The following is a 26,886-nucleotide window of genomic DNA, read 5'->3' as shown; positions in this document are numbered from 1 at the left end:
TCACAGCGACGTCACACAGCCGCCGGCCAATAGAAGCGGAGATGAGCGGGACGTAAACATCCCACCCACCTCCTTCCTTCCGCATAGCCGGCGGGTGCCGCGGGACACAGGTAAGCTGTGTTCATCGTTCCCGGGGTGTCACACGGAGCGATGTGTGCTGCCCGGGTACGATGAACAACCGGCGCCATGAAAAATAAACGATTTTTTTAAAAATAAGCGACGTGTACACGACTCACGATTTGTGACTGATTCAGCGTCGCTCGGAGGTGTCACACGAGACGACGTCGCAAACGATGCCAGATGTGCGTCACGAAAACAGTGACCCCGACGATGGATCGCACGATAGATCGTCTCGTGTGACGCCCGCATTAGGAACACGCATTCACAATAATCTTACATTGTAAATGGACCCTTTGGACTCTTTCATACAGCCGTGCAATTTGGTCTATTGTTAGGATCATAATGCACAGACTGCCGAGTCTCTCCAGACCTAAATATGACAGTCTCCGATATATATGTAGCGCCCCAAGGGGCAGGCGGTTAACCTACTGATCGCCGGGCCGTTGACTGTTATTGTCACGGGAGGCCTAGCCAGGCTCCATTGCCCCGAGGCGTACAGAAGATGGCTGCGGAAGGATGATGGGGGTAGTAGTGAGGTGAATGTCGTGACACCACCTGTGGTATTGCGGCCAGGAATTTAGCCGCCACTATTGTCGCTGTCCTCCGGGGCAAATGGTAGTAGTAGCCAGGGATGGTATCGCTCTCCACAGGTGGAGCGGGCCCCAGGGAGGAGGATGAGAGGGTGAGCAGTAATGGTGGACGCCGGTAATCAAGAGTCAGAGTCTATAGCTGTGGTTCCAGCTTGTTTACTTACTTTTGATGCTGCGTCGCTCACCCGGGTAATACCAGTCACTTGCGGTGATGGGCTCCGTCGAACCTGAATCCTTTTAGAGATCAGTCCGGTTTGGTGTTGGGTGGGCTCCCTCCTTGTAACACCTGTGCTGTGGATCACCTGGCTTGAAGCTACAAGGAGATCCTGGGTTTAACGAGTCGAGCTATTGTTCCTATATGATCGTGTCACGGTTGCGATGTGGGGTCTGAAGTGATCCAAGGCCCCGAATCCTATATGGCACTGTGCTCTAGGGTGCTTTGTGGCCAGGAAAGCTTGTCCCCGTCCAGGTAGATTCTGGAAAACCAACGTGGAGTATGATCTTCCTTAGGGTCCTGCCGCCCTGTGTGGCATCGGTTCCGAGGGGAGCAGAGTCCCTCTCCCCACGGCAACCGTTGTGAACTTCTCCTCCTTCCCACTGGAGCACCTGTTAGATACGACTGCTTCCTACTAGTCCTGCTGGAGAACTCTCTAACTGTTGTGTTAGCTCCTGACTCCCCCTGCTGGCTGTTCCTCCCCCTTCCCAGGTTCTAAGCTAGTGGGACTGGGGCCCCTGTAAATGCCACTCTGTAGGTGACCCCTTTATTACCCGACCCTAGCCCAGTCCCCAGTGGAGAAGTGGGCAACCTGGTGTGAATTTGAGTGTGTAAGTAGTGAAACCGGGACTGCTCTCTTCAGGATCCGGGTTTAGCATTACACTCAAAATTGGGTGCAATACTCTGTGGCGACTGAAGCCTCAGGGGCTCCACATATATAGGTGTCACAGTCAGAACAGGAGAGACCTGGAAGTCCGTGTATTGTGCTCTGGTAACGGATCGAATTCCACGAATGTGTTAAAGACCCCTTAGGCTGGTTCTTATCAGATTTTTTTTCCCTCTGAAAATCTTAGAAGATCTGCAAACAAAGATATGCATGTGTTTCATACAGAATTACATATAGAGGTTACCCTTTTTGTTTCCATAGGAGACAAATACATCCACTTTAAGGCTATGTGCTCACACTGCGGATTTACCACGGATTAGCTGCAGAAAATGTCTAACATTTCTGCAGTCATTCCCCAGCAAAACCTATGGGTTTTAAAAAATGCTGTGCGCACACTGCGTTTTTTTTTTTATACCTGCGGAATTACCCGCGGACGTTCCGCTGCGGAATTAATGTGCGTCACTTCTTTTCTGCAGGTAACTGCGGCTTTTGCCATAGATAAATGGTAAAAATCCGCAGGAACCAGTCTGCGGAAAAAACGTGGCATATCCGCACTAAACCGCGGTAAAACCACATGCAGATTTCATTGCGGTTTTTGTGCTGTTTTTTACCGCAGGTGCCGGATTCTTTCAGAGGAACCGGATTTTCCTTAAGAAACACCTCGGTTACTTACCGGTAGCCGGTTTTTCCAGAACCCATGACAGCACCCATATAATCACGTGGTGCTGTCATGGGTGAGGGGAAAACACCTCGGTTACTTACCGGTAGCCGGTTTTTCCAGAACCCATGACAGCACCACGTGATTATATGGGTGCTGTCATGGGTGAGGGGAAAAAAGTCAAGAAAGTCTGGCACACAGCAGAGTTCTAGGGAAAGATATTGCACAATTACTATGTTATTGGGAACACAATTTAATAAAACCAACATTTCAGGAGATCTTACAGATCCATTTTAAATTCCGCACCATGTTTTCACATCTGATTATTTTTCTGCTGTGTGATTTTGGCAAACAACCCATTCCCCTGCAGTAAAATGTACTGGACCTTGCTGCACAATTCATTTTAAAAATTACATAGAACATGAAAAAAAAAAGTGTATTTTAGACTTACTTTAGAAAGGTTTGCATTTCAGATGGCTCCACATTCTGCACAGTGAAAGGGACTCCTGTGTCGCGCCTTGTGAGCCACGTATAGAATTCTGGAGCTCTTGCCCAAAGCACGGCCTTGTGCACTTTATATTGTGTCTGTCCAACGTGAAGAATGACATCTGTGTGGATCTCTTCATTTAGAAGTCTAGAGAGGAAAAAGGATATTAATTTGAGGCAGAGTATTAGACTATATAACATTAAGAGGAGCGCCACTTATTTACGGGGTTTTCCCCATCATTATAAATGGGTAAAATTGAAAATTGCTTGTTAGAATGGTTAGATTTTTAATTCTATTTTTGTTTTTGGTTTATGACTGTCACGGGGTCCTTCTCCAGTATCAAACAATCAACAGAGCGAGAGATGACTGAACAATTCAAAGAACATTTATTCCATGCAAAATCCGAAAGTCCATCAAATAATCCACCACACAGAGGGTAAAGTAGTCCAGTAATGGGATAAATGTCCCTGGGATCAGTAACAATCCTCCAGCAGTCTTTTTCCAGGGAAATTGGGGTTCCTCAATGGCTCTCTGGAGCTGCAGCTTCTCCCCCAGAGGATGAATCTTCCTGCTTCTCTTGTCTTTCTCAGCCAGAATGAATAATCACCCAGGTAAACAGAGAGTTTAGGTGAATCCCAGCCCCCCCCCCCCTCTCCTAGGGACAAAAGCCCGGCAGGGGGTGATTAAGCTGCAAACAGGACAAGGTACACACAAGGAATACACAGAATGGACAGAGCCCAACGCCTAAAATATGAACTTACACAAAATTATACACAACCCCCCACATTCCACCATCACAATGACTGGTTGTTGCTAGTGCAGAAGACTGCTTGCTGCTTATGAAAAGGGTTGGTCCACTTTCACATCCCTCCTTGGGCTCATTGCTTTGATCACAGTGTTTTGGGTGTACGTCATGTCAACAGTGCACATCACAACTATAGTCAATTGCTGCTCCGATTTTGGAGACAAAGCAGCCTCTGCTGGCAGTAATGGAGAGTTTGGGACACTGGCATAACAATTCTGCACGTTTGGGCTGTCAATCAGCAGTGCACTGCTCCAGACAAGCAGGGAAGCGCTGAGCTCCTTATTGAGAGCATGGGACAATTCCTTTAAAAGGAATAATCTTTGTTCAAATCTTCAGAAAGTATGGCATTTATGCAGTGGCTTGAGCATCGGGGGTGGGACTTTGTGGGTCGGGTTCTCTGTAATGATATCTCTTCCTGTGTTGCCTACTTTGATTTATTTAAATTTTGTGCCGCTGCCATTTCAGACGTTGGCGGCGCGTGCGCATTGCTATTGTGACATTGTCTTCAACAAAATGGTTCTGGAATCAGCACATGCGCGTACCGCAGTCTCTGGAACCATTTACTGAGGACACTGTGGAGATGACTGAGCGGCGGTGACGCATGCACTAATGAAAAAAAATGTAATCTGCACATGCGCCACCGCCACTCATATTTATCTCCATAGTTTCTCCAATAAAATGGAGAGGGAGATCGCGTTACACGCATGAGCTAATGCTGGCGCCATTTTATTGAAGACAACGTCCCAATAGCAATATGCACACGCCGCGAACAACAGTAATGGTGGTGCAAAACTTAAAGATGACAGGAGGAGGAATCATCACAGAGGACTCGACCCACAAAGTCCCACCTTGATGCTAAAGCCACTGCACCAGTTACATAATTTCTGGAGGTTTGAACAAGGATTATTCTGCAATCAAGCCTCCGATTTCTCAACTGAAGGTATAATATTAATCAGCATCCTAGCTCCATTATGGCACTGCCTCTAGTTTACAGGGCAAAAACCTGGTGGTTGATCCCAATTGCCATAAAAGCAGATAAAGCCTTGACTACTGAATACTACAAAGCTCCTCACCTAAGATTTTTTTTCAGGGTCTCCCCATTTCAAAAGACTTTCCAAGAAGTCACTAGACATGAACTTACCAAGAAGTAATTCCACTCATACGAAGGACCTTAGTGCTCATTATTAGTGATGAGTGAGCACTACCCTGCTCTGTACTAGTAACTAGTGATGAGTGAGCACTACCCTGCTCTGTACTAGTAACTAGTGATGAGCTAGCACTACCATACTCTGTACTAGTAACTAGTGATGAGCTAGCACTACCATACTCTGTACTAGTAACTAGTGATGAGCGAGCACTACCATACTCTGTACTAGTAACTAGTGATGAGCTAGCACTACCCTGCTCTGTACTAGTAACTAGTGATGAGCGAGCACTACCATACTCTGTACTAGTAACTAGTGATGAGCTAGCACTACCATACTCTGTACTAGTAACTAGTGATGAGCGAGCACTACCATACTCTGTACTAGTAACTAGTGATGAGTGAGCACTACCATACTCTGTACTAGTAACTAGTGATGAGTGAGCACTACCATACTCTGTACTAGTAACTAGTGATGAGTGAGCACTACCATGCTCTGTACTAGTAACTAGTGATGAGCGAGCACTACCATGCTCTGTACTAGTAACTAGTGATGAGCGAGCACTACCATGCTCTGTACTAGTAACTAGTGATGAGCGAGCACTACCATACTCTGTACTAGTAACTAGTGATGAGCGAGCACTACCATACTCTGTACTAGTAACTAGTGATGAGCGAGCACTACCATACTCTGTACTAGTAACTAGTGATGAGCGAGCACTACCATACTCTGTACTAGTAACTAGTGATGAGCGAGCACTACCATACTCTGTACTAGTAACTAGTGATGAGCGAGCACTACCATACTCTGTACTAGTAACTAGTGATGAGCGAGCACTACCATACTCTGTACTAGTAACTAGTGATGAGCGAGCACTACCATACTCTGTACTAGTAACTAGTGATGAGCGAGCACTACCATACTCTGTACTAGTAACTAGTGATGAGTGAGCACTACCATACTCTGTACTAGTAACTAGTGATGAGTGAGCACTACCATACTCTGTACTAGTAACTAGTGATGAGTGAGCACTACCATACTCTGTACTAGTAACTAGTGATGAGTGAGCACTACCATACTCTGTACTAGTAACTAGTGATGAGTGAGCACTACCATACTCTGTACTAGTAACTAGTGATGAGTGAGCACTACCATACTCTGTACTAGTAACTAGTGATGAGTGAGCACTACCATACTCTGTACTAGTAACTAGTGATGAGTGAGCACTACCATACTCTGTACTAGTAACTAGTGATGAGTGAGCACTACCATACTCTGTACTAGTAACTAGTGATGAGTGAGCACTACCATACTCTGTACTAGTAACTAGTGATGAGTGAGCACTACCATACTCTGTACTAGTAACTTGTGATGAGTGAGCACTACCATACTCTGTACTAGTAACTTGTGATGAGTGAGCACTACCATACTCTGTACTAGTAACTAGTGATGAGTGAGCACTACCATACTCTGTACTAGTAACTAGTGATGAGTGAGCACTATAATGCTCGGGGTCTCGGTACTCTTAACTAGTGATGAGTGAGCACTGAGCACTATCATGCTCAGGTGCCCAGAACTCGTAACTAGTGATGAGCGAGCACTACCATGCTCAGTACGCACAACTAGTGATGAGCGGGCACTACCATGCTCGGGTGCTCGGTACTTGTAACTAGTGATGAGTGGGCACTACCATGCTCAGGTGCTCGGTACTTGTAACTAGTGATGAGTGGGCACTAGCATGCTCGGGTGCTCAGTACTCGTAACTAGTGATGACCGAGCACTACCATGCCCGGTGTTATACTAACCCACTTTTTCGTTTTTCGGCGCTGCTCTGTTCCCGTGGTGATATCTTGTGCCCATAACTTGTGACTGGCTGGAGTTCAGAGGTTACGTCACAAGCTCCAAATGCAAGTCTATGAGAGCCACAACGAGGCTGCCATAGACTTGAATAAAGATATGACCTGTAGTGTGATCCATGAAACACTGGAGCTGCCGGCAGGTCACAAATCGCAGGAGAACGACCAAAGCGACGGTGATAACAGATGAAGACTGCGGCAGATGAGTATTAGACAGCGGGCAAGGGACCTCAATCCAGAGGTGAAAAATAAAACAAACCAATGTAGTGGTGTTTAATAAGTTTCAATTGTCCTATTCCTGTTATCCTTCCTGAAGATGTATAAATTGACAAGCGGGTGTTTATCCTTTCCCCTTCTCAACGATGGTTTCTTTTACACTTACCAGTGAATGGGCAGTGGTAGTGCATGAAGATCCTCCCCAAGTTGTCAATACAAATCCAGGAGGAATAACAGAGGAACAGAAAATGCACATTTTTAGAGGGGCTGTACACCACTTTGATATTGATGGCCAACCCTTAGGATAAGTCATCAATACCAAGTGAGCGAGTATCTGACAACTGCTCGGACCAGTTGTTACCACCTCTGGCAGTGGACGGATGTAAACAGTGCAGAGAGCGGAAACAGCCCAGACTGTTTACATGCGTTCGCTGCCAGAGCAGATCGGTTGGGGTTGGATATTGGGGTCTTACCCAAAGGTTAGGCCATCAATATGGATGTAGTGGACAGCCCCTTTAAAGGTAAGTTGCTGCAGAAATGTAATAACACGAAGAATACATGTAATTCCTAAAATCAGACTGGTCATGAGATGTGGCAGCTCCTCTAATGCGGCTGTATGGGTGCAGACCCCCTACATTTGGGGCAATACTGGGGCGACTTATCGCTATTGTGCAGGGGTCAGGCAGAAGAGGACCAGTGCATGATGGCGGCCGGGGTCAGGCAGAAGAGGACCAGTGCATGATGGCGGCCAGGGTCAGGCAGAAGAGGACCAGTGCATGATGGCGGCCGGGGTCAGGCAGAAGAGGACCAGTGCATGATGGCGGCCGGGGTCAGGCAGAAGAGGACCAGTGCATGATGGCGGCCAGGGTCAGGCAGAAGAGGACCAGTGCATGATGGCGGCCGGGGTCAGGCAGAAGAGGACCAGTGCATGATGGCGGCCGGGGTCAGGCAGAAGAGGACCAGTGCATGATGGCGGCCGGGGTCAGGCAGAAGAGGACCAGTGCATGATGGCGGCCGGGGTCAGGCAGAAGAGGACCAGTGCATGATGGCGGCCGGGGTCAGGCAGAAGAGGACCAGTGCATGATGGCGGCCGGGGTCAGGCAGAAGAGGACCAGTGCATGATGGCGGCCGGGGTCAGGCAGAAGAGGACCAGTGCATGATGGCGGCCGGGGTCAGGCAGAAGAGGACCAGTGCATGATGGCGGCCGGGGTCAGGCAGAAGAGGACCAGTGCATGATGGCGGCCGGGGTCAGGCAGAAGAGGACCAGTGCATGATGGCGGCCGGGGTCAGGGAGAATAGGACCAGTGCATGATGGCGGCCGGGGTCAGGCTATTGTGCAGGGGTCAGTAAGAATAGGACCAGTGCAGATGGTGGCCGGGGTCAGGCTATCGTGCAGGGGTCAGTGACAATAGGACCAGTGCAGATGGCGGCCGGGGTCACAGGCCCCCCACACAGAAGGAGCCATACATCACCTGAGCAGGTCCACGCTGAGCCGGTCACAGAGCAGATCCCGCAGCCTGCGCCGCTCCGCCTCGTTCTTAGCATTGAGCCCCCTGGGTTCTGTGTAGCCGGAGGTCGCCATCATCACTGGTGGTCGCTGGTGCTCACTACCTGGGAATGCAGCGCACCATATATTGCACAGTCAGTAGCCATAGCCTCATTTGTACAAGCCCAGCATTGTGCACACTGTCTGCAGCCACAGCTCTCATCTACTAATCTTCCCTGAGAGCACAAATGCCGTCACCAAGGCAACAGCCCACGGGAAACCCGGCAGACGTCACAGCGGCCGGAGCCGGCACCGGAGATACTCCATGTCCCTGCGCACCTTGCACTTTGTTTTCGAAACTGGTCGTATCCGTGACGTCAGTTCCGGAAACCACGCCTCCAAGCACTAACAGACCAATGGGAATTGTTTCTCCGGCCAGGATTGCATTGCTATTGGTCGCATAGGAACAGATGGCCGGGAAGGCGGGAAAGTGTCGGCAATTAACTCCCGGTGTGCTGGAGAGGAGCCGCGCGTCTGCTCGGAGCTCCTGCGCTGACAGCACTGGCCGCGGTCTCGGCTTTTCCACTCTTTACCTCATCACCTGCTTCCTATTCATTTCAGTGTGAAAACGTCTCCACAGCCACCATCACTTCTGTTTCGGCTGCGTGTCATAGAGAGGGTTTTTTTTTTAACTCAAAAAGACTTGTAAAAGCCATAGGAGTTTTAAATATTTTTTTTTTATGTTTTTGACACATTTTTTTCAGTGTTTTTTTAAGTTTTTTTTCTCTTTTAAATGGGGTATAGTGGTTTTTGTTGCATTTCTGCTGAAGAAAAAAAACTGAAAAAATGGTACCACAACTGCATATTTGCCTGTATAAAATGCCGCAAAGAAGTAACATGGTGCTTTATTTTTTTTTTTTTTGTAAAGAACATGTTAAAAAAAATGTATAGAAAAAAAAAGCGTGATATTTGCACTGCGGGAGCATTTTTTCCCTTCAAATGAATGGGAAGCTTGTGCTGGGCAGATATGAGGAATGTTAAGGCCTCATGCACACCATGCGGTATTTGCCACGTTTTTCGGGTGCAGAACTGCGTGCATTTCCCTCCCCAGCAAAGTCTATGAGATTTCATTTTTGCTGTCCACACGCTGCAGTTTTTTTGGCTGCGTTTTTGTGGTGACCACAAAGATGCAGCATGACAATTCATTTCTGCTGTCACACTGCTGTCGTGGCCTCTCATTCGTCTTCCCTGGCTGCTCATTGTGTCGCGTGCGGGGAGGGGACGCTGCGCTCACCACGCTCGGGTCCGGCACTGCTGCTGCTTCGCTTGCTGCTCGGTGGCTCGAGCGGTGGGCCGGATCCGGGGACTCCTCGCCCGTGAGTGAAAAGGGGAATTGTTTTGGGGATTTATTGTCCGTGACACCACCCACGGTTGTGGTGAGGTTGTGACACCACCGCTGCTCTGGACGGGGATCCCGGGAGTGATGACAGGGAGCAGCTTGGATGTTGTTTTCTCCCCTCCGTGGGTAGGGGGGTTGGTTGTCCCGGGGCCCGGTGAGGGAGGGATGGCAGGTGGGTTACGGGGCCTGGTGAGGTGCAGGGTCGCGGGGGCAGCGCGGTGCCGCACGGCACGATGGTACTCACTCAGCCAATGATGAATGCAAAGTCTCCGGTAAAACAAACGGCTGGATGGACGGGTCCCACAGACGGCTGCGGTGGTTCTTCTCCCAGTAGGTTGGCGGTGACTGCCTTTCCCTGCACCTGTGTTATGTTTTCGGTTCCGATGGCTTCCCACCGGTAACCCGCTCCCCAGCTTGGATGGATGCTGAGGGAGCCCCTTTTTGCCCGCAGGCTCTGGCCCTGGGAACTGTAGCCTTGGCGGTGACTGTATTTCCCTTCACGGTGTGAGCAGTTGCCTTCAATCGGGTCTTGACTGCTGGGAAACCCCGGAGGTTCCCTTCGCTAACGGATTTGACCGGTTTTACGGCGACTCCAAGCCTGGTCGGGGTTAATAGGCCCTGCCGAATGGTGCTGGCTTCTCTTCGCTCCCCGATCCAGTACCAGCGGACCACCGCCCGTCCCCGGTCCTTACGGTTCACGTCAATCAGCCCCTCCTGCAGACGGTCACCACCGTCTGCCAACCTTGTTGTATGTGCCCGGGCCACGCACCCGGACACGGTCAGTCTGCTCCACTACCACTTCACTCTTCACTCTCTAAAACTGCACTGACTCCCTTTTCCCGCCTCCAGGACTGTGAACTCCTCGGTGGGTGAGGCCAACCGCCTGGCTCCACCCCCTGGTGTGGACATCAGCCCCTGGAGGGAGGCAACAAGGATTTTTGTTTGACTTTGGTGTGCCTAGCCGGGGTGTGGGGTGTGTTGTTGCAGTACCTGTGACGTCCTGGCTTGTCCAGGGCGCCACATTCCCCCTTATTAAAATGCAGACCGTCCGCGGGCTGCCCGTCCATCACCGGTTTTATTTTTGTTAACTGCAAAAGAGTAAAAACATTTAAAACACAAACATTTTTAGTCAAACTTCCCACAACGGGAGGCACATTCTTAAACGTTGCTAATGGTATATGTTTACTAAACGGTAACGGCTTCCGCTCTTCTCCCACCCAAACAACCTGGCCCTGATGCTGCCCCTAAGAAGTGGGCAGCACCCCTTGACCCCAGTCCAGAACCAAGTTGCCCGAGCGGGGTACGGTCTCTTTCAGGGGACCCGCGTCCATGGGGACCCCTGAACCCCCGGAGGATCGCCACCAGTTACGGTAGTGGCGGGTCTGGGCCATCCCTTTCCTCCAGGCCCATCCTCCAAATCTGCCTCTCCGGAGGCGGTAACGGTTTAAGCCAAATATATACATCCCACAAGTTTGTGGTTGCCCTGCAAGTTCTCGGGCTTGTCCGTAAGCAGTTCCTTACGCAACGGTTGCAGAAAGTCCCTACGGGGACTAGTTGCCGGCAACGGCCGGTTCAATCACGGTTCCAATCAGATAAACTTCTTCGGTTGATTCAATCTTATCATTCAAACTTTTAACGGTACTGGTGGTCCCAACGGGGACAACTGCCGGCAACGGTGGCCCGTTGACTCACTTCAAATCCACGGTGTCGGCCGGATGAGGGGGCTGGGCTGGTACTCTGGCCTTTTGACTGCCCCTCAGCTTAGCGTCCAGAGCAAACCAACCCCTCTCCCTGCAATGCCTAGTGTACTGGACCAAATCCCCCGGCATCAGGTTGCGGCCCGGGTGGTCCTCCGGCAGGTGGCATTGACGTCCCGTCGGGCTATAAAGACTTCAACCTCCAGGCCCGGCTCATATATGAATCCGTACCCCCGACGGACGTCAAACCTCCTCACTTGCCCCTCATAGATCGGGCCCCGTACTCGGAAGGTGGGCTGGCGGAGGCTCTCCTTTTCTCTAATCGTGCGGGCTACCAGCTCCGCCTTCCTCCTCTCCCTCTCCGCGATTTCCTGGCCCAGCGGGGTCTGTTCCCTGTCCCAGTAAGGGGCTATGGTGGGCCCCTGCGCGTGGATCGGGCCCCGCGAGACCTCCTTCACACTGCCCACTACTACCGTTCTGGGCGGCAGGTCCCGCGGTGTCGTGGCCTGGGGTGCTGCCTTACAGCGGCGACCCGGCGCGGCCTCAGCCGAGGCATGGGGTACAGGGGTCCTCTCCCGCTGAGCCTCCGCCTCCTCCTGCACGAGACGGGCAGCCGGAGGTGGTACAGGGCCAGGCACGGTCACAGGTGCCTCCGGTGTATCTTCGCTGACGGGCTCAGGCTTCGGCTTCTTCCATGGAAGCGGTTCGGGGAGGTCACGGGCTTCTGCTGCAGGTCGGTCCGCCGGGGCGGATTGGCAGGGTACCGCTACCGATTGTGGTGGTAGCGGGCCTAGTGACGGGGCAGCAGCAGCCAACACGGGTAGCGGGGGAGGTAGCAGGGCGAGCGGGTGTAGACCGGGCCCCTCGGCCGCGATGACCGACCCGCTAGGGGTACAGGGGCGTGGGTCACTTACCCGCTCTTCCAGAACTCCCTCCACCTCGCGTCTCCGTATGGCCGCCACCACCTCCGCCATGTCGGCCTCCCACTCCTCCAAGAGGAGCTGCACACGGAGCTGCAGCCGTTGTTGTAGCTGAGCGGTCCGGACCTACACCCACGCCGCGGGCGCTACGGTGCTTCGGGACGGTTGGTGCATCGCTGCGGTGGCCTCTTCCAGGAACCAAACGATGGCCGCAGGGTCCTGGCGTCCCTGCTTTTATAGCCGCGGGCTACATGCGGCCAGACGCCATCCGTCCCCCTTAGTCTTTTTCCGGCTCCTCCTCTACAGGGGCGGGGTTTCGGATTTCGCGCCTCCACTGCTCGAGGAGACGCTCGAGCGGGGACTTTTCGCACCCAAAATGGCGGCTTCTCAAAATTTTCGGCCGGACACCTCCGGCGGTCACAAGGCGCACCTCTACCAGACGGCAGAGCGGTAAGATCCTGTTCGTGACGCCAAGTTGTCGCGGGCGGGGAGGGGACGCTGCGCTCACCACGCTCGGGTCCGGCACTGCTGCTGCTTCGCTTGCTGCTCGGTGGCTCGAGCGGTGGGCCGGATCCGGGGACTCGAGCGGCGCTCCTTGCCCGTGAGTGAAAAGGGGAATGGTTTTGGGGATTTATTGTCCGTGACACCACCCACGGTTGTGGTGAGGTTGTGACACCACCGCTGCTCTGGACGGGGATCCCGGGAGTGATGACAGGGAGCAGCTTGGATGTTGTTTTTCCCCTCCGTGGGTAGGGGGTTGGTTGTCCCGGGGCCTCGGTGAGGGAGGGATGGCAGGTGGGTTACGGGGCCTGGTGAGGTGCAGGGTCGCGGGGGCAGCGCGGTGCCGCACGGCACGATGGTACTCACTCAGCCAATGATGAATGCAAAGTCTCCGGTAAAACAAACGGCTGGATGGACGGGTCCCACAGACTGCTGCGGTGGTTCTTCTCCCGGTAGGTTGGCGGTGACTGCCTTTCCCTGCACCTGTGTTATGTTCTCGGTTCCGATGGCTTCCCACCGGTAACCCGCTCCCCAGCTTGGATGGATGCTGAGGGAGCCCCTTTTTGCCCGCAGGCTCTGGCCCTGGGAACTGTAGCCTTGGCGGTGACTGTATTTCCCTTCACAGTGTGAGCGGTTGCCTTCAATCGGGTCTTGACTGCTGGGAAACCCCGGAGGTTCCCTTCGCTAACGGATTTGACCGGTTTTACGGCGTCTCCAAGCCTGGTCGGGGTCCGTAGGCCCTGCCGAATGGTGCTGGCTTCTCTTCGCTCCCCGATCCGGTGCCGTCGGGCCACCAACCGTCCCGGTCCTTACGGTTCACGTCAATCAGCCCCTCCTGCAGACGGTCACCACTGTCTGCCAACCTTGCTGTATGTGCCCGGGCCACGCACCCGGACACGGTCAGTCTGCTCCACTACCACTTCACTCTTCACTCTCTAAAACTGCACTGACTCCCTTTTCCCGCCTCCAGGACTGTGAACTCCTCGGTGGGTGGGGCCAACCGCCTGGCTCCACCCCCTGGTGTGGACATCAGCCCCTGGAGGGAGGCAACAAGGATTTTTGTCTGACTTTGGTGTGCCTAGCCGGGGTGTGGGGTGTGTTGTTGCAGTACCTGTGACGTCCTGGCTTGTCCAGGGCGCCACAATTGCGCTCATACATATTCACTGCTTTCCCCGCCCACCGATGTCTGTGATTGGTTGCACTCAGATGAGCCCCCACACTGAGTGACAGCGTGCTTGAGGCTTCCAATCACAGACGCAGGTGGGCGGGTCTATATTGTTCAGTAAAATAAATTTTAAAAAAATTGATGTAGGACCCCCCCTATTATGAAACCAGCACAGATAAATCCTGATAGCTGGGAGCAGGTATTCTCAGGCTGGGGATACCCATGGTTATTGGGCACCCCCAGCCTAAAAATATCAGCCAGCAGCCGCCCGGAATTGCCGCATCCATTAGATGCGACAGTCCTGATACTTTATCTGGCTCTTCCCGATTGGCCTGGTGCAGTGGCAATCGGGGTAATGAGGTAGTTAATAGCAGCCCACAGCAGCTACTAAGTCCTAGATTAGCGATGGCAGGCATCTATGAGACACCCACATCACTAATCTGTAAGTGAAAGTAAATAAGCAATGAAAAAATCCTTTATTTGAAATAAAAGACAACAAAGCCACCCTCAGCACTTTATTAACCCCCAAACCACCCCTGCAGGTCCGACATAATCCACACAAGGTCCACGACGCTTCCACCACTGCTACATCTGAAGTTCATAGCTAGCGCCATAGAACGTGACTGCCCGCTGTGACTTCCACGCAGCAATTGAAGTGAGCCACGCAATCAGCGGTGACATCACTCAGGTTAGCCGCAGCCACAGCTGGAGTCCTCCACTTGTGACCGCAAATCACCTGAGTTACATCACCGCTGATTGTGCGGTTCACTTCAGTTGCTGGTTGGAGCTTACAGCTGCCAGTCATGTTCTATGGCGCTCGCTGTGATCTTCAGATGCAGCGGTTTTGCCACGGGTGTGTTGTTTTGGGGCCAAAAACGTGCATCATTGTGGTCACCATGTAAGGGGTGGGCAGACCCCTTACAAGGAGGTGTAGCGTTGTGGTTAATATAGTTGTTATGTAATAAAAATGTTTTTACTGTTTTGATGTGTTCCCCCTAGTGGCCGGGTGGGACGGCTGTCTCACAGAAACAGGGCAGAGGAAAGGAGGAGCCGGCAGAATAAGGGAAGGGAGAGAAAGAGTGGGTAAGGAAAAAGTTAGAACCAGGGGGCAGTTGAGTCCGGGACGGGAGAGAAGAAACAGAAGGGGCAGAGTGTGGGAGCTGGGTGAATAGGAAAGCCGGAGAGAAAAGGAGAAGGCGTAACCTCAAGTGTGAAGCAGTACTGGTGTGGGTCCGGTCTGTGTTAGCCGTAGTGGGAGCCAGGTGAAGTGGATTAGCCGGGCACATCCCCACTGGAGGAGACGTCAGGAACAGGTTTTTCCCCTAGCCAAAGAAGTGTGAAGTCATCTGCTGTGTGTTTGCCTCTGTGATGGAGAAGTGCTCAATAAACAAGCCTGCTGGTTCAATTGACCCACGTCTACAGAGTCTTTGTACAATTGACGGCGACATCTGCACCACCACACTCTGCCCCACCAAGACATCTCCTGTCCCAAAAGTGACGGCGGAGCCAGGGGTAAGTCTGACAGAAAAAGGGGCCACGACTACACCCCCCGAGGCACCCCTGGCACCCCGTTACAACCACAAAGATCTAATATGCGCACAAAGCCTTATTTGTTTTTTAACACAGACTCTACATTGAAAAAAAACAAATCAAATATAAAATAGCTCCATGTGGTCATACCCAAAGAAAAAGTGCATTTAATCTGCTATTTACCGTACATCACAGAGTTTGATACTTTTTTGGGGGGCGGGAGGAACATAACAACAAAGTGGCTTTGCAATAGAAACTAATATGCAAAAACATATCAGAGATACACACAGCAATCGTTATAAGGCGTCCAAAATACAAAAGGTACAAGAAGGAAACCATAAATAATGGTGTAAGAAGCCCAAAAACTGCATAAAAATAGTATTTATTTTTTAAAGGCCGGGGGCAGACAACCGTAGATTCTCATGAGAGAGAATTGGCTCAATTATGCGAACGACACTGATCAAACTCTGAGCAATGTCGACTAAAGGCCACTTTACACAATCAGTGCCAGGTTTGTGGCTGTGTACAAATGGAACTATATGTCCATGATTTCACTGCAACCACAGATCTGCCAAAGATTTATCTCTGTGTGTGACGGGCCTTTAGTGTGATCTGCAAGAATCTAAACACACTGTGAGGAGAAGATGTAGAACAAAATTTCTCCATTTTCTCTATTCTGTGAGTCTAATCGGACTGCACTCAGATGTCATCCGCTTGAAGTACGATGATCCCCACGCACGCATAGACTTGCATCACCGACTGTGATCCATCTATCGGATCAAACTTAGACATGCAGAAAGATAAATTTTTTCTGTCGTTTCCTTAGACCTCTTCGTTATAAAGAAAAAAGCTGACATGAGCAAGCCCCATTGATTAACATTGGTCCCAGCTCGAACCAATGTTTTGTCGGATCCCACTCGGGTCTAAAATACCTCCACCTACCCCTAACCTTAAAAGCAGCCTCTGAGATAAATAAGCATAAGCGGGCTTTACACGCAACAATATCGCTAACGAGATGTCGTTGGGGTCACGGAATTCGTGACGCACATCCGGCCTCGTTAGTGACGTTGTTGCGTGTGAAACGCACGAACGACCGTTAACGATCAAAATTACTCACCTAATCGTTGATCGTTGACACGTCGTTCTAATCTCAAATATCGTTGCTGTTGCAGGACGCAGGTTGTTCGTCGTTCCTGTGGCAGCACACATCGCTATGTGTGACACCGTAGGAACGAGGAACATCACCGTACCTGCGGCCGCCCGCAATGAGGAAGGAAGGAGGTGGGCGGGATGTTCGGCCCGCTCATCTCCACCTCTCTGCTTCTATTGGGTGACCGCTTAGTGACGCCGAACGAACCGCCCCCTTAGAAAGGAGGTGGTTCGCCGGCTACAGCGACGTCGCTAGGCGGGTAAGTCCGTGTGACGGGTGTTAGCGATGTTGTGCGCCACGGGCAGCAATTTGACCATGATGCACAACTGACGGGGGCGGGTGCTTTCACCAGCGACATCGCTATTAGAAGTCTGTCTTTAAGAAACCCTTTAAGATATTAAACTACAAGAGTTATAGTTTCTATTAGCTTTTCTGTAATTTTCCCAGACACCTGGAATTATAGTTCTAGTGTGAAAATACATGTCTATAGTATCACTCAGTACCATATAGTTTTCTTATCAATGCTTACTGAGAATGTGCGCGTTTAAAAACGTCTGAAACCAGGAGCTTTTGGCATGTCTCATCCGGTGACGTATTTGTCCGGTGTAGGTTCACATCTGAAGAGTTGGCCAATCAGAAGAGGGATACTATATTGGACAAATGGAACCTATTAGAGTTTGTGTAACATTTGGTAACGAAAGCAATTTGTTTTCAAGTGAGATATAGACTGGTGAAGATTACAGCGAAGTCAGAAGCCTGTTTACCTGTTGAGGGGACACCCGTTGACACCACAGTGGGATCCTAGGAGTTTCTCTGTCTTCGCTGTTTTGCTTCTCACAGCTGATGTTCCCGGACAGATGATGTGTTGCTCCTGGTGAAGATTTTTCTATGTAGTAATGTAAAGCAATGTAAATTCTTTACCTTTGTGATTTATATTATACAAAAGTGTATGCAATATCACACTATTTCCTATTTTCTGTGATCATTTAATCAGTATAATAAAATTAATCGCTTTCTTTAAAGCCGTATCCGATCCCCTTAAATACTTGGCAAAACAATCTCTCCACAGGCGTTCAATTGGATTTAGATCCGGACTCATCGCTGCCATTTCAGAACTCTCCAGAACTCTCCAGAACTCTCCAGAACTCTCCAGCGCTTTGTTTCCAACCATTTCTAGGGGCTTCTTGAAGTTTAGTTTGGGGTCATGGAAGACCCATGATCTAGGTCACAAACCTAGTTTTCTGACACTGGGCACTACATTGCGACCCAAAATCCTTTTGTAACATTCAGGTTTCATGATGCCTTGCACACAGTTAATGCATCTAGTGTTAGAGGCAGCAAAACAATCCCAACACATCTTTGAACCTCCACCATATTTGACTGTAGGTATTGTGTTATTTTCTTTGATAAACTGCAGTCTAGTTTTTATATGTATCTGTTGGCAGTGGAATCCTCCTGGGTCTCCTGCCATAGAGTTTCATTTCATTCAGATGTCGATGGATAGTTCATGCTGACATTAATGCACCCTGAGCCTGCAGAACAGCTTGACTTTCTTTGGAACTTGATTGGGGCTTCTTACTCACCACCTGCGCTATTCTGTATTGCAACCTTCCATCAATTTTTCTCTGCAGTCCAGGGAGATTAGCTACAGTGCCATGGTGTTATGATTGAGCCCTTTAACTCACACATGTATGGACAAATCAAGAAAGGTGTAAACCCTGCTATCCATAGGTCCCTATTCAGACCAGAAGAAGCCCTAAATAAGACACTGATTTGTCCCTGCGTGACTAAGGAGATTTACATTCTAATATTACGCAATGGCGCTCCCACTCAACGTCGGTTGACCCTGAGTGACCTTAACTGCACCCTCAACTATAAACTAACTGTAGCGCCTGGTCCCGCCAGATGCCGAGGGGGGCGCTGTCCCTCACATCTGCCCAGCCCCAGCATGGCCCCCATGTGCACTCCCGGTCCCAGCCCCCGGCAGCGACGTGCTTCCTCTTACCTGTCCCATGGCTCTGCTCACTCCCGGGTCAGGGGTCCTCTTCCTGGAGCTGCTGCAGTCTCTTCCTGTCTCCCATCCACACACAATTCTGCAGTGAGCAATTCTAGGCTGCACGCGAGGCCATGCCCCCTTTCTTAAAGCAGCAGTGCCTCATTTTCTGGAAGTGACCTCAGAGGCCACCTGTTACCTAAAGACTATTTAGGTTCACCTCCCCCGGCAGCAGGCGCCCGAGCAACGCTTCTACTAGAGCCCTGCTAGTATTCAGGCCGCTTTGTACTACTGTTATCCGTGTGTTCCTGCCCGTTACTAATACTCTATCTCACCGTAGTGCCATCTGTACCTTCCGGCTGTGGACGTCACCGGCCATACCCGCAGTGGACGTCACCAGTCATACCCGCAGTGGATATAGTAATAATTCTGGCACACTGAAAAAATTCATGACATGTGAAGCAATTCTTTGAATGCTAAATCAATTTATTCGTGCACAAAGTTGACGATAATTCATCCAACGTTTCGACCGTACAGTTTTGGTCGTTATCAAGGATCAATTTATCTAAGATCACAGGAAATATGTACAGAAAAAAGAAATAAAATTAATACAAAGTATAACATAGATAATGTGATTTCATACACAACATGCATCGTAAATTTAGTCATGTAATGCACATAATAAACATGAGGATGTGCAAAAAAGGAAAAATTCATAAAGTATACAGAGACCTATCCAGCTGAGAGAATGCATAATGGTAATAATACAAGTACAGCAAGCACCCACCTATATCAACAATGCAAGGGTATACGCTCAATGATAAATGGTCATCGCCAATAAGTATAATGGGATCAAAAAATTGTGATCCTAAGTATAAAATAAAGGAAACTATGTGAAACAGTCATCCAGGAACAATATCTTTCCATTACATAACGTATCCACAAAATGATTTCAAAAAAATATGTCTGTACCTCATGTATATGTCAGTCGACAATGAAAAGGGTGGTAGTTACCATAGGACTTGAAATGACATGTATCAATGGTTGTTTCTAAATGAAGATCAATGATAACATTATTATTAAGGTGTGCAAAGAAAGCATAGAATAGTTTTGTATAAGAGAAGCACACTACCTGGATTATTGGACAGTGACCATAGAAGCAAATGTTTGGGATTATTCTGATTCCCTCACTGAGAGATTCTCAGTTGCCTCCAAAAGATAAATGCTAGAGATGAAAGATATACGAGAACAAGATCATATATGAGATTGTAACATCAGTATAAGATACAATTATCAAGGGATGCAAAGGATGAAATCTCCATACTACCTTTTTGCAGCGTTTTTAGACAATAGCTATTAGGTACTATTTTCATAGGGAAAAAGTGCGCATGTCCCTTTAAAATTCTGTGAAAAACCATATAAAGAGTGTAACTCAAATGAAAAGGAAGTTTAGGTAGAAGAGCACTGGTAGAAACACATACCTGAGGTATATGAAACAACATGCAACATGTTCCCAGTTGGAGTGAGAAAGAGAGAATCTGGGAGGAAGCATAGATCGATATCAGTGGAAATCTTATAAAGTGCCAGTCAGAGTGGACCATAGTATAACACATACCTGTATGATGCTGGCATAGGGTATAGGCCCCTGGATCGTGTGCAACATACCATGATACGGCAGCCTTATATAGTACATACCGATCAGCACCACCCGTCCCACTTCCTGGACGTGGAACGCAGTGTGCTGCCCGTGGAGCGCACGCCGCGCATGCGCAGTACCGTTGCCAGTACCGCGCATGCGCAGGGGGCGGACCACCGGGCAGAGAGCAGAGGAGGTGGTAAAGTGACGTGGAAACCTCAAGGGGCGTGTGTGTGACATAATGGGTGTGGAATGGCAGTGAACAGGCCTGTGGATTGCACGCAGCTCGAGCATTGCGCCTGGCTATTAGCACAACGCACAAGCTGGGCACAGAACACAGGTCATGGTGTATGGCTTATATCAGTGTCAGGGAGAAAGGTATACATTGCCTACAAAGTGCCAGGTGACATGGTTACAAGGTGAAGGAAAACCGATGCTGGTGCCAATAGGTGAGGGATCAGATGGAGGGAGCCTAAAACAAGAGGAAAAAATAGAGGCATATTATAAACCAATTAAAGGTCATATCAATACTACTCCTTATACTGGTTCTTATACTGAAGTTTCACAAAAGAGTACAAGGCAGGTAATAGAGCAATACCTTACATTATACTAGAGTACGAGGAGACACCATATGAGTATATTAAAATGAGGACAGTGGGGTCACTATAAACCAAATAACAACCGTATTAAGAAGTATAATCAGAGAGACAATAAAATGAAACAAATCACAATCATATACACATATCATGTTCTCTATTCAGACCCTTGGGTTCCAATGTATTCAGGGTGAAAATCCAGTAAGATTCCCTCTCCTTAAGGACACGTATACGGTTGCCACCTCTTCTAGAGGGAGGAACGTGTTCTAGTACCTGATACTTGAGTTGGGCAATGGTGTGACCATGTGTAATAAAGTGATATGGGATTGGTAGAAGGATTTGTTTGCACCGTATAGTAGATTTGTGTTTACTTATGCGGTCTCGGATATGCTGGGTAGTTTCCCCAACATATCCGAGACCGCACGGGCATTTAATTAAATAGACCACGAAAGAGGATTCACAGGTGAAGAGACCTCGTATAGAAAAGATGCGGCCCGACAGAGGATGAGTGAAAGTGCTCCCCTTAGTAAGATTGTTGCACTGTACACAGTGATGACAGGGAAAGTTCCCAGAAAAGGGAATCTACTATACGGTGCAAACAAATCCTTCTACCAATCCCATATCACTTTATTACACATGGTCACACCATTGCCCAACTCAAGTATCAGGTACTAGAACACGTTCCTCCCTCTAGAAGAGGTGGCAACCGTATACGTGTCCTTAAGGAGAGGGAATCTTACTGGATTTTCACCCTGAATACATTGGAACCCAAGGGTCTGAATAGAGAACATGATATGTGTATATGATTGTGATTTGTTTCATTTTATTGTCTCTCTGATTATACTTCTTAATACGGTTGTTATTTGGTTTATAGTGACCCCACTGTCTTCATTTTAATATACTCATATGGTGTCTCCTCGTACTCTAGTATAATGTAAGGTATTGCTCTATTACCTGCCTTGTACTCTTTTGTGAAACTTCAGTATAAGAACCAGTATAAGGAGTAGTATTGATATGACCTTTAATTGGTTTATAATATGCCTCTATTTTTTCCTCTTGTTTTAGGCTCCCTCCATCTGATCCCTCACCTATTGGCACCAGCATCGGTTTTCCTTCACCTTGTAACCATGTCACCTGGGACTTTGTAGGCAATGTATATGTCGCGGGCGGGGAGGAGGGTGTCAGCACACCGCGCTCACCCCTTCTGCTCGGGTCCGGCAGCTGCTCCTGGTGGCTCGAGCCGTAGGCCGGATCCCGGGGTTTCTCGAGCGACACTCCTCGCCCGTGAGTGAAAGGGGGGTGTTTGTTGGGTGTGGGGATTGTTATAGTTCGTGACGCCACCCACGGTTGTGGTGATTGCACCACCGCTGCTCAGTGTGGGGGTCCCGGGGATGGTGATGCGGAGCAGCCAGGTGTTGTGTTGCCCCTCCGTGGGTAGGGGTTGGTGATCCCGGGGCCCAGTGAAGAGATGTAAAGTGTAGGGCCTGGAGGGCGCAGGGACGCGGGGGCAGCGCTGTGCCTTGCGGCACTGTGGTACTCACTCAGCCTGAGACTTGGACACAGTTTGTACGGTAAACCAAACGGCTGGTAGGACGGTCCCACAGACGGCTGCACCTGCACTCCCGGTAGGTGACGGTGATGTCTCTCTTCCTTGCACCTGTGTTGACTGATGGTAGCGGTGGATTCCCTCCGGTTACCCGCTCCCCGACTGCAATCTGGGCCGGAGGAGCTCTACACTTTGCCCGCAGGCGCTGGCCCTGGGGAAACTGGTGCCCTGGCGGTGGCGGTGTCTCCCCTGTAATGGTCGGGCTGTTGCCGTCAATCGGGACTTGGTTGCTGGGGGATCTACGTCCCCTTCACTGACGGATTCGGCAAATTTGGCGACTCCTAGCCTTGCCGGGGTCCGAGAGGCCCCTGCCCTGGTGCTGACTGTCCTTCGGAACACTGCTCCAGACCACCGGGCACACAGCCAACGGGGTCCTTCCAGGAACTTCCAAACGGTCCCCCTCCGGACAGTCACCGCCGTCGCTGACCTTGCTGTTCTAGCCCTACACACAGCTGGGCTCTCAGGCTTTGCACACTCTCTGCTCTGTCACCACTTCTTGCTTTCCTCCTTTACTCCTTTTCTTTCCTCCACTTTCACTTCTTGGTTGTTTACTCTAGCCCTCAGCTAGACTTCACTCTTGCCCTCCCCGGGCTAATCTGCCTGACACTTCCTGCCTCCAGAGCTGCGAGCTCCTTGGTGGGCGGAGCCAACCGCCTGGCCCACCCCCTGGTGTGCATCATCAGACTCCTGGAGGAAGGCAACAAGGATTTCTGGTTCAGCTTAGGTGTGCCTACCTGGGGTGTGGGGTGTGGTGGTGTTGTGACCTGTGTCCCCTGGCTTGCCCAGGGCGACACATTCCCCCTTAGCAAAACGCAGACCGTCCGCGGGCTGCCGTCCTACACCGGTTTTATTTTTCTGTAAAAAGGGGATAACAGGGTTAAACATAACATGAATACATTTTTAATAAACTCTTCCCAAGACGGGAGGCACATTTTACTTTTAACGTTTCAACGGTGTACGGTCACGGTTTCCGCTCTCTCCCACCCAAGTAACCTGGCCCTGATGCTGCCCCTAAAACCCAGGCAGCACCCCTTGACCCACAGTCCAGCACACGGTACCCGAGCGGGATCTGTCCTTCCCTCCAGAGGGTAGCCACCGGTTCCTTTGGCGGCTGGGCCCTGGCCTGCTCTGCTCAGGGCCCTCCCTCCAACCTGCCTCTCCGGAGGCGGCACTGTGGAAACGGTAACGGTACCCAACATATTTACAAGCCACTAACGTTTGTGGTTGCCCTGCAGAGTTCACGGGCTTGTCCATTGCTAGTTCCCATGCATTTTAAACGGTCCCCACGGGGACAACGGTGCCGGCTCCAGCCGGTTGCAAATCAACAAATAAATCAGGTTACTTCTTCGGATCATTTTCATCATCTTTTTCAACTTCAGTAAAACTTTCAAACTTTTCAACTTTTTCAAACAGACAACTACCAACAACCACTCCTTCACATTTGCGGACCCCTTTTACTCATAGAACGGTCTCCCTGTACCTAAGTGGGGGTCTACCTAGGTTGGAACGGGTGGACCTTCGGGGCCCGGTGTCAGTGTTGCTAGACAGTGGGGTAGAGGGAACAATCGGTTCCTCCTCCCTGCTATAGTGTGGAGCAGGCGGAGGCGTAGGGGGGCTGGGTACAGGTTCATCCCTGGGCACTGGCACTGGTTCTGGCTCACGGTTAACCGCTTCCACTACTTCTTCATCCACGGGTTGTGGGAACAGTATCACTGGAAGTATCACCGCGCCGTTCTGTGTAGGCCAGTTTGCTGGGAAGTCACCCATTACAGTGTGGATTACCTCTGCTGCCTTCTCCACGGGTGGAGGAACCGGTACTTCAGCCTCTGCCTTCAACGCTGGGGGGCATTTTTTTAGATGGTCCCGGGAAACAGTGGCCAGGGTGCCCCCTTGGTCACGACTGATCTGGTAGGTCTTCCCATCTGCCCATGCTGTGGGTTGTATGACGTAAGGGACCTGCTCCCACTGATCATCCAGCTTGTGGGCTTTTCTCTTCCGTTTCAGCACCACATCTCCTGGCTGGAAAGGACCTGCGGGCGCCTTCTGATTGAACCGGTGCTCTTGCTGTTCTCGACTTCGACCGAGGTTTTTCTCCACATACTCCTGGATTTGCCGGTACTGTGCCCTCCTCCGACTTTCCCACTCTGCCGTTGAAGGGAGTGCTTCCGGGGCCTCCAACCCCATCTCCAGATCCACCGGCAGGCGGCCAGGCCGAGCCCTCATCAGATACGCTGGGGTGCACTTCGTTGAGCTGGACGGGATATTATTGTACATGTCGACCAAGTCGGGCAACTTTTCCGGCCACATGTTCCGTTCTTCCAGCGGCAGCGTCTTGAGGAGCCCCAGGACCAAGTGATTCATTTTCTCGCACATGCCGTTGGTTTGGGCGTGGTACGGAGTGGTCCGGATCTTCTTGCAGCCGTACAACTGGCAGAATTTGTGAAACACTTCTGCTTCAAAAGCCGGACCTTGGTCTGTCAGCACCTTCTCGGGGTACCCATGGGGTCGGCAGAAATAAGCCTGGAACGCTCGAGCAGCGGTTCGACCAGTTAGGTCCTTAACGGGGACTACCACCATAAATCTTGAGTAGTGGTCTACCATGGTCAATGCGTAGGTGTACCCACTTCGGCTAGGGGTGAGCTTGACATGGTCCAGGGCGACCAGTTCCAGCGGCTGATGGGTAACGATGGGATGTAATGGTGCCCTCTGGCTAGTCTCGTCCTTTCTCCTCAGTGTACAAGGACCGCACTCTCGGCACCAGGCTTCCACCGATTCCCGCATCCCACTCCAATAGAACCGCTCCCTCAACAGCATCTCCAGCTTTTTCCACCCGAAGTGGCCAGCACCATCATGGTATGCCCGCAGGACAGTAGCGACCTCAGCTTGAGGAACGATCAACTGGCATATTTTCTCATGGGTCTTTGGGTTGATCAGCTCACGGCACAGCCTCCCTTGGTGTAGGTAGAGCCGTTTTCGTTCTTTCCACAAGCGTTGGGCTTCGGCTGGAGCGCTAGGGTCCATTCCCATGGCGCCTTGTTCCACCAGAGTCTTGACAAGGCGGACAGCCGGCGCTTGGTCCTGGGCGTCCTGCCACTCTTGACTGGGCCGCGGGTCCAGATCCACCCTTTGCTGACATACTTGTACCCTCTCAGGAGGCGGCTGGTGAAACGCAGGCAACTCAATCTCCTCGAGGTCGTCATCCTCGCACCCCTCTTCTGACAAATGGGGCATCCGGGAGAGTGCATCTGCATTGATGTTGACACGACCAGCTCGGTACTTTATGGTGAAATCATAGTTGGCTAACCGGGCTACCCACCGCTGCTCCAGCGCGCCCAACTTGGCCGTGTTCAGGTGAGTCAGCGGATTGTTGTCCGTGAATGCGGTGAATTTTGCTGCCGCCAAATAGTGACGGAACCGCTCCGTGATAGCCCACACCAACGCCAGTAGCTCGAGCTTGAAAGAGCTATAGTTCTCAGGGTTCCTTTCGGTCGGCCGGAGTTTTCGGCTGGCGTAGGCGATCACCTTCTCCTTTCCATCCTGGACCTGGGAGAGGACCGCTCCTAGCCCCACATTACTGGCATCCGTGTGGAGGATGAATGGGCGCCCGTAGTCAGGGTACGCCAGGACCTCTTCTCCGGTCAGGGCCGCCTTCAACTGGCAAAAGGACTCCTCATGCTTGTCCTCCCACGACAGTGGGGCTCCGACGGGTCTACCACCTTTGGTCTGTCCCACGAGGAGATCTTGCATGGGGGCGGCCATCTTCGTGTACCCCTTTATAAAGCGCCGATAGTACCCCACCAGACCCAAAAACTGCCTTACCTCCCTCACGGTAGTGGGCCTCGGCCAGCTTTGGATAGCAGTGATCTTCTCAGGGTCGGGGGCGACACCATCCGCACTCACCACATGCCCTAGATATTGCACCCTGGGTTTCAGCAGGTGGCATTTTGAGGGCTTCAACTTCATCCCGTACTTAGCAAGGGACGCGAACACCTCGGCCAGGTGCTCCAGATGGGCTTCATACGTCTGGGAATAAACAATCACATCATCCAAATACAGCAGGACGGTCTCGAAGTTTAAATGTCCCAAACAGCACTCCATCAGCCGTTGGAAAGTCCCGGGGGCATTGCACAGCCCAAACGGCATGCTATTGAATTCGCAGAGTCCCATCGGGGTGGTGAAGGCGGTCTTCTCCCGGTCCTCCGGGGCCACGGCCACTTGCCAGTATCCGCTGGTGAGGTCAAGGGTCGAGAAGTAGTTTGCAGTTCTCAGTGCAGCCAAAGACTCTTCGATACGAGGCAACGGATAGGCATCTTTATGGGTTATCTGGTTGATCTTCCGGTAGTCCACACACATCCGCATGGTACCATCCTTCTTCTTGACCAGTACCAACGGAGCGGCCCAGGGACTACAGCTGTCCCGAATAACCCCTGCCTCCTTCATATTCTTCAA

The 26,886-nt window shown here is 50.8% G+C and overlaps 1 protein-coding gene across 1 annotated transcript in view; it reads right to left on the bottom strand.

The window, feature by feature from the left end:
* Window positions 1-8,562, bottom strand: part of BTBD8 (BTB domain containing 8) — a 138,133-nt gene extending 129,571 nt beyond the window's left edge. Inside the window, 2 exon segments of the mRNA XM_075322323.1 lie at window positions 2,701-2,883; window positions 8,231-8,562. Of these exon segments, the coding sequence (XP_075178438.1) occupies window positions 2,701-2,883; window positions 8,231-8,343 (296 nt within the window). The 5' untranslated portion in view covers window positions 8,344-8,562.
* Window positions 8,563-26,886: the final 18,324 nt, after the last annotated feature.

Source organism: Anomaloglossus baeobatrachus, chromosome 8, assembly GCF_048569485.1.
Source record: "Anomaloglossus baeobatrachus isolate aAnoBae1 chromosome 8, aAnoBae1.hap1, whole genome shotgun sequence".
Taxonomy (NCBI): domain Eukaryota; kingdom Metazoa; phylum Chordata; class Amphibia; order Anura; family Aromobatidae; genus Anomaloglossus; species Anomaloglossus baeobatrachus.
Note: the sequence above shows the minus strand (reverse complement) of the source record. Positions and strands in the feature narration are given on the sequence as shown.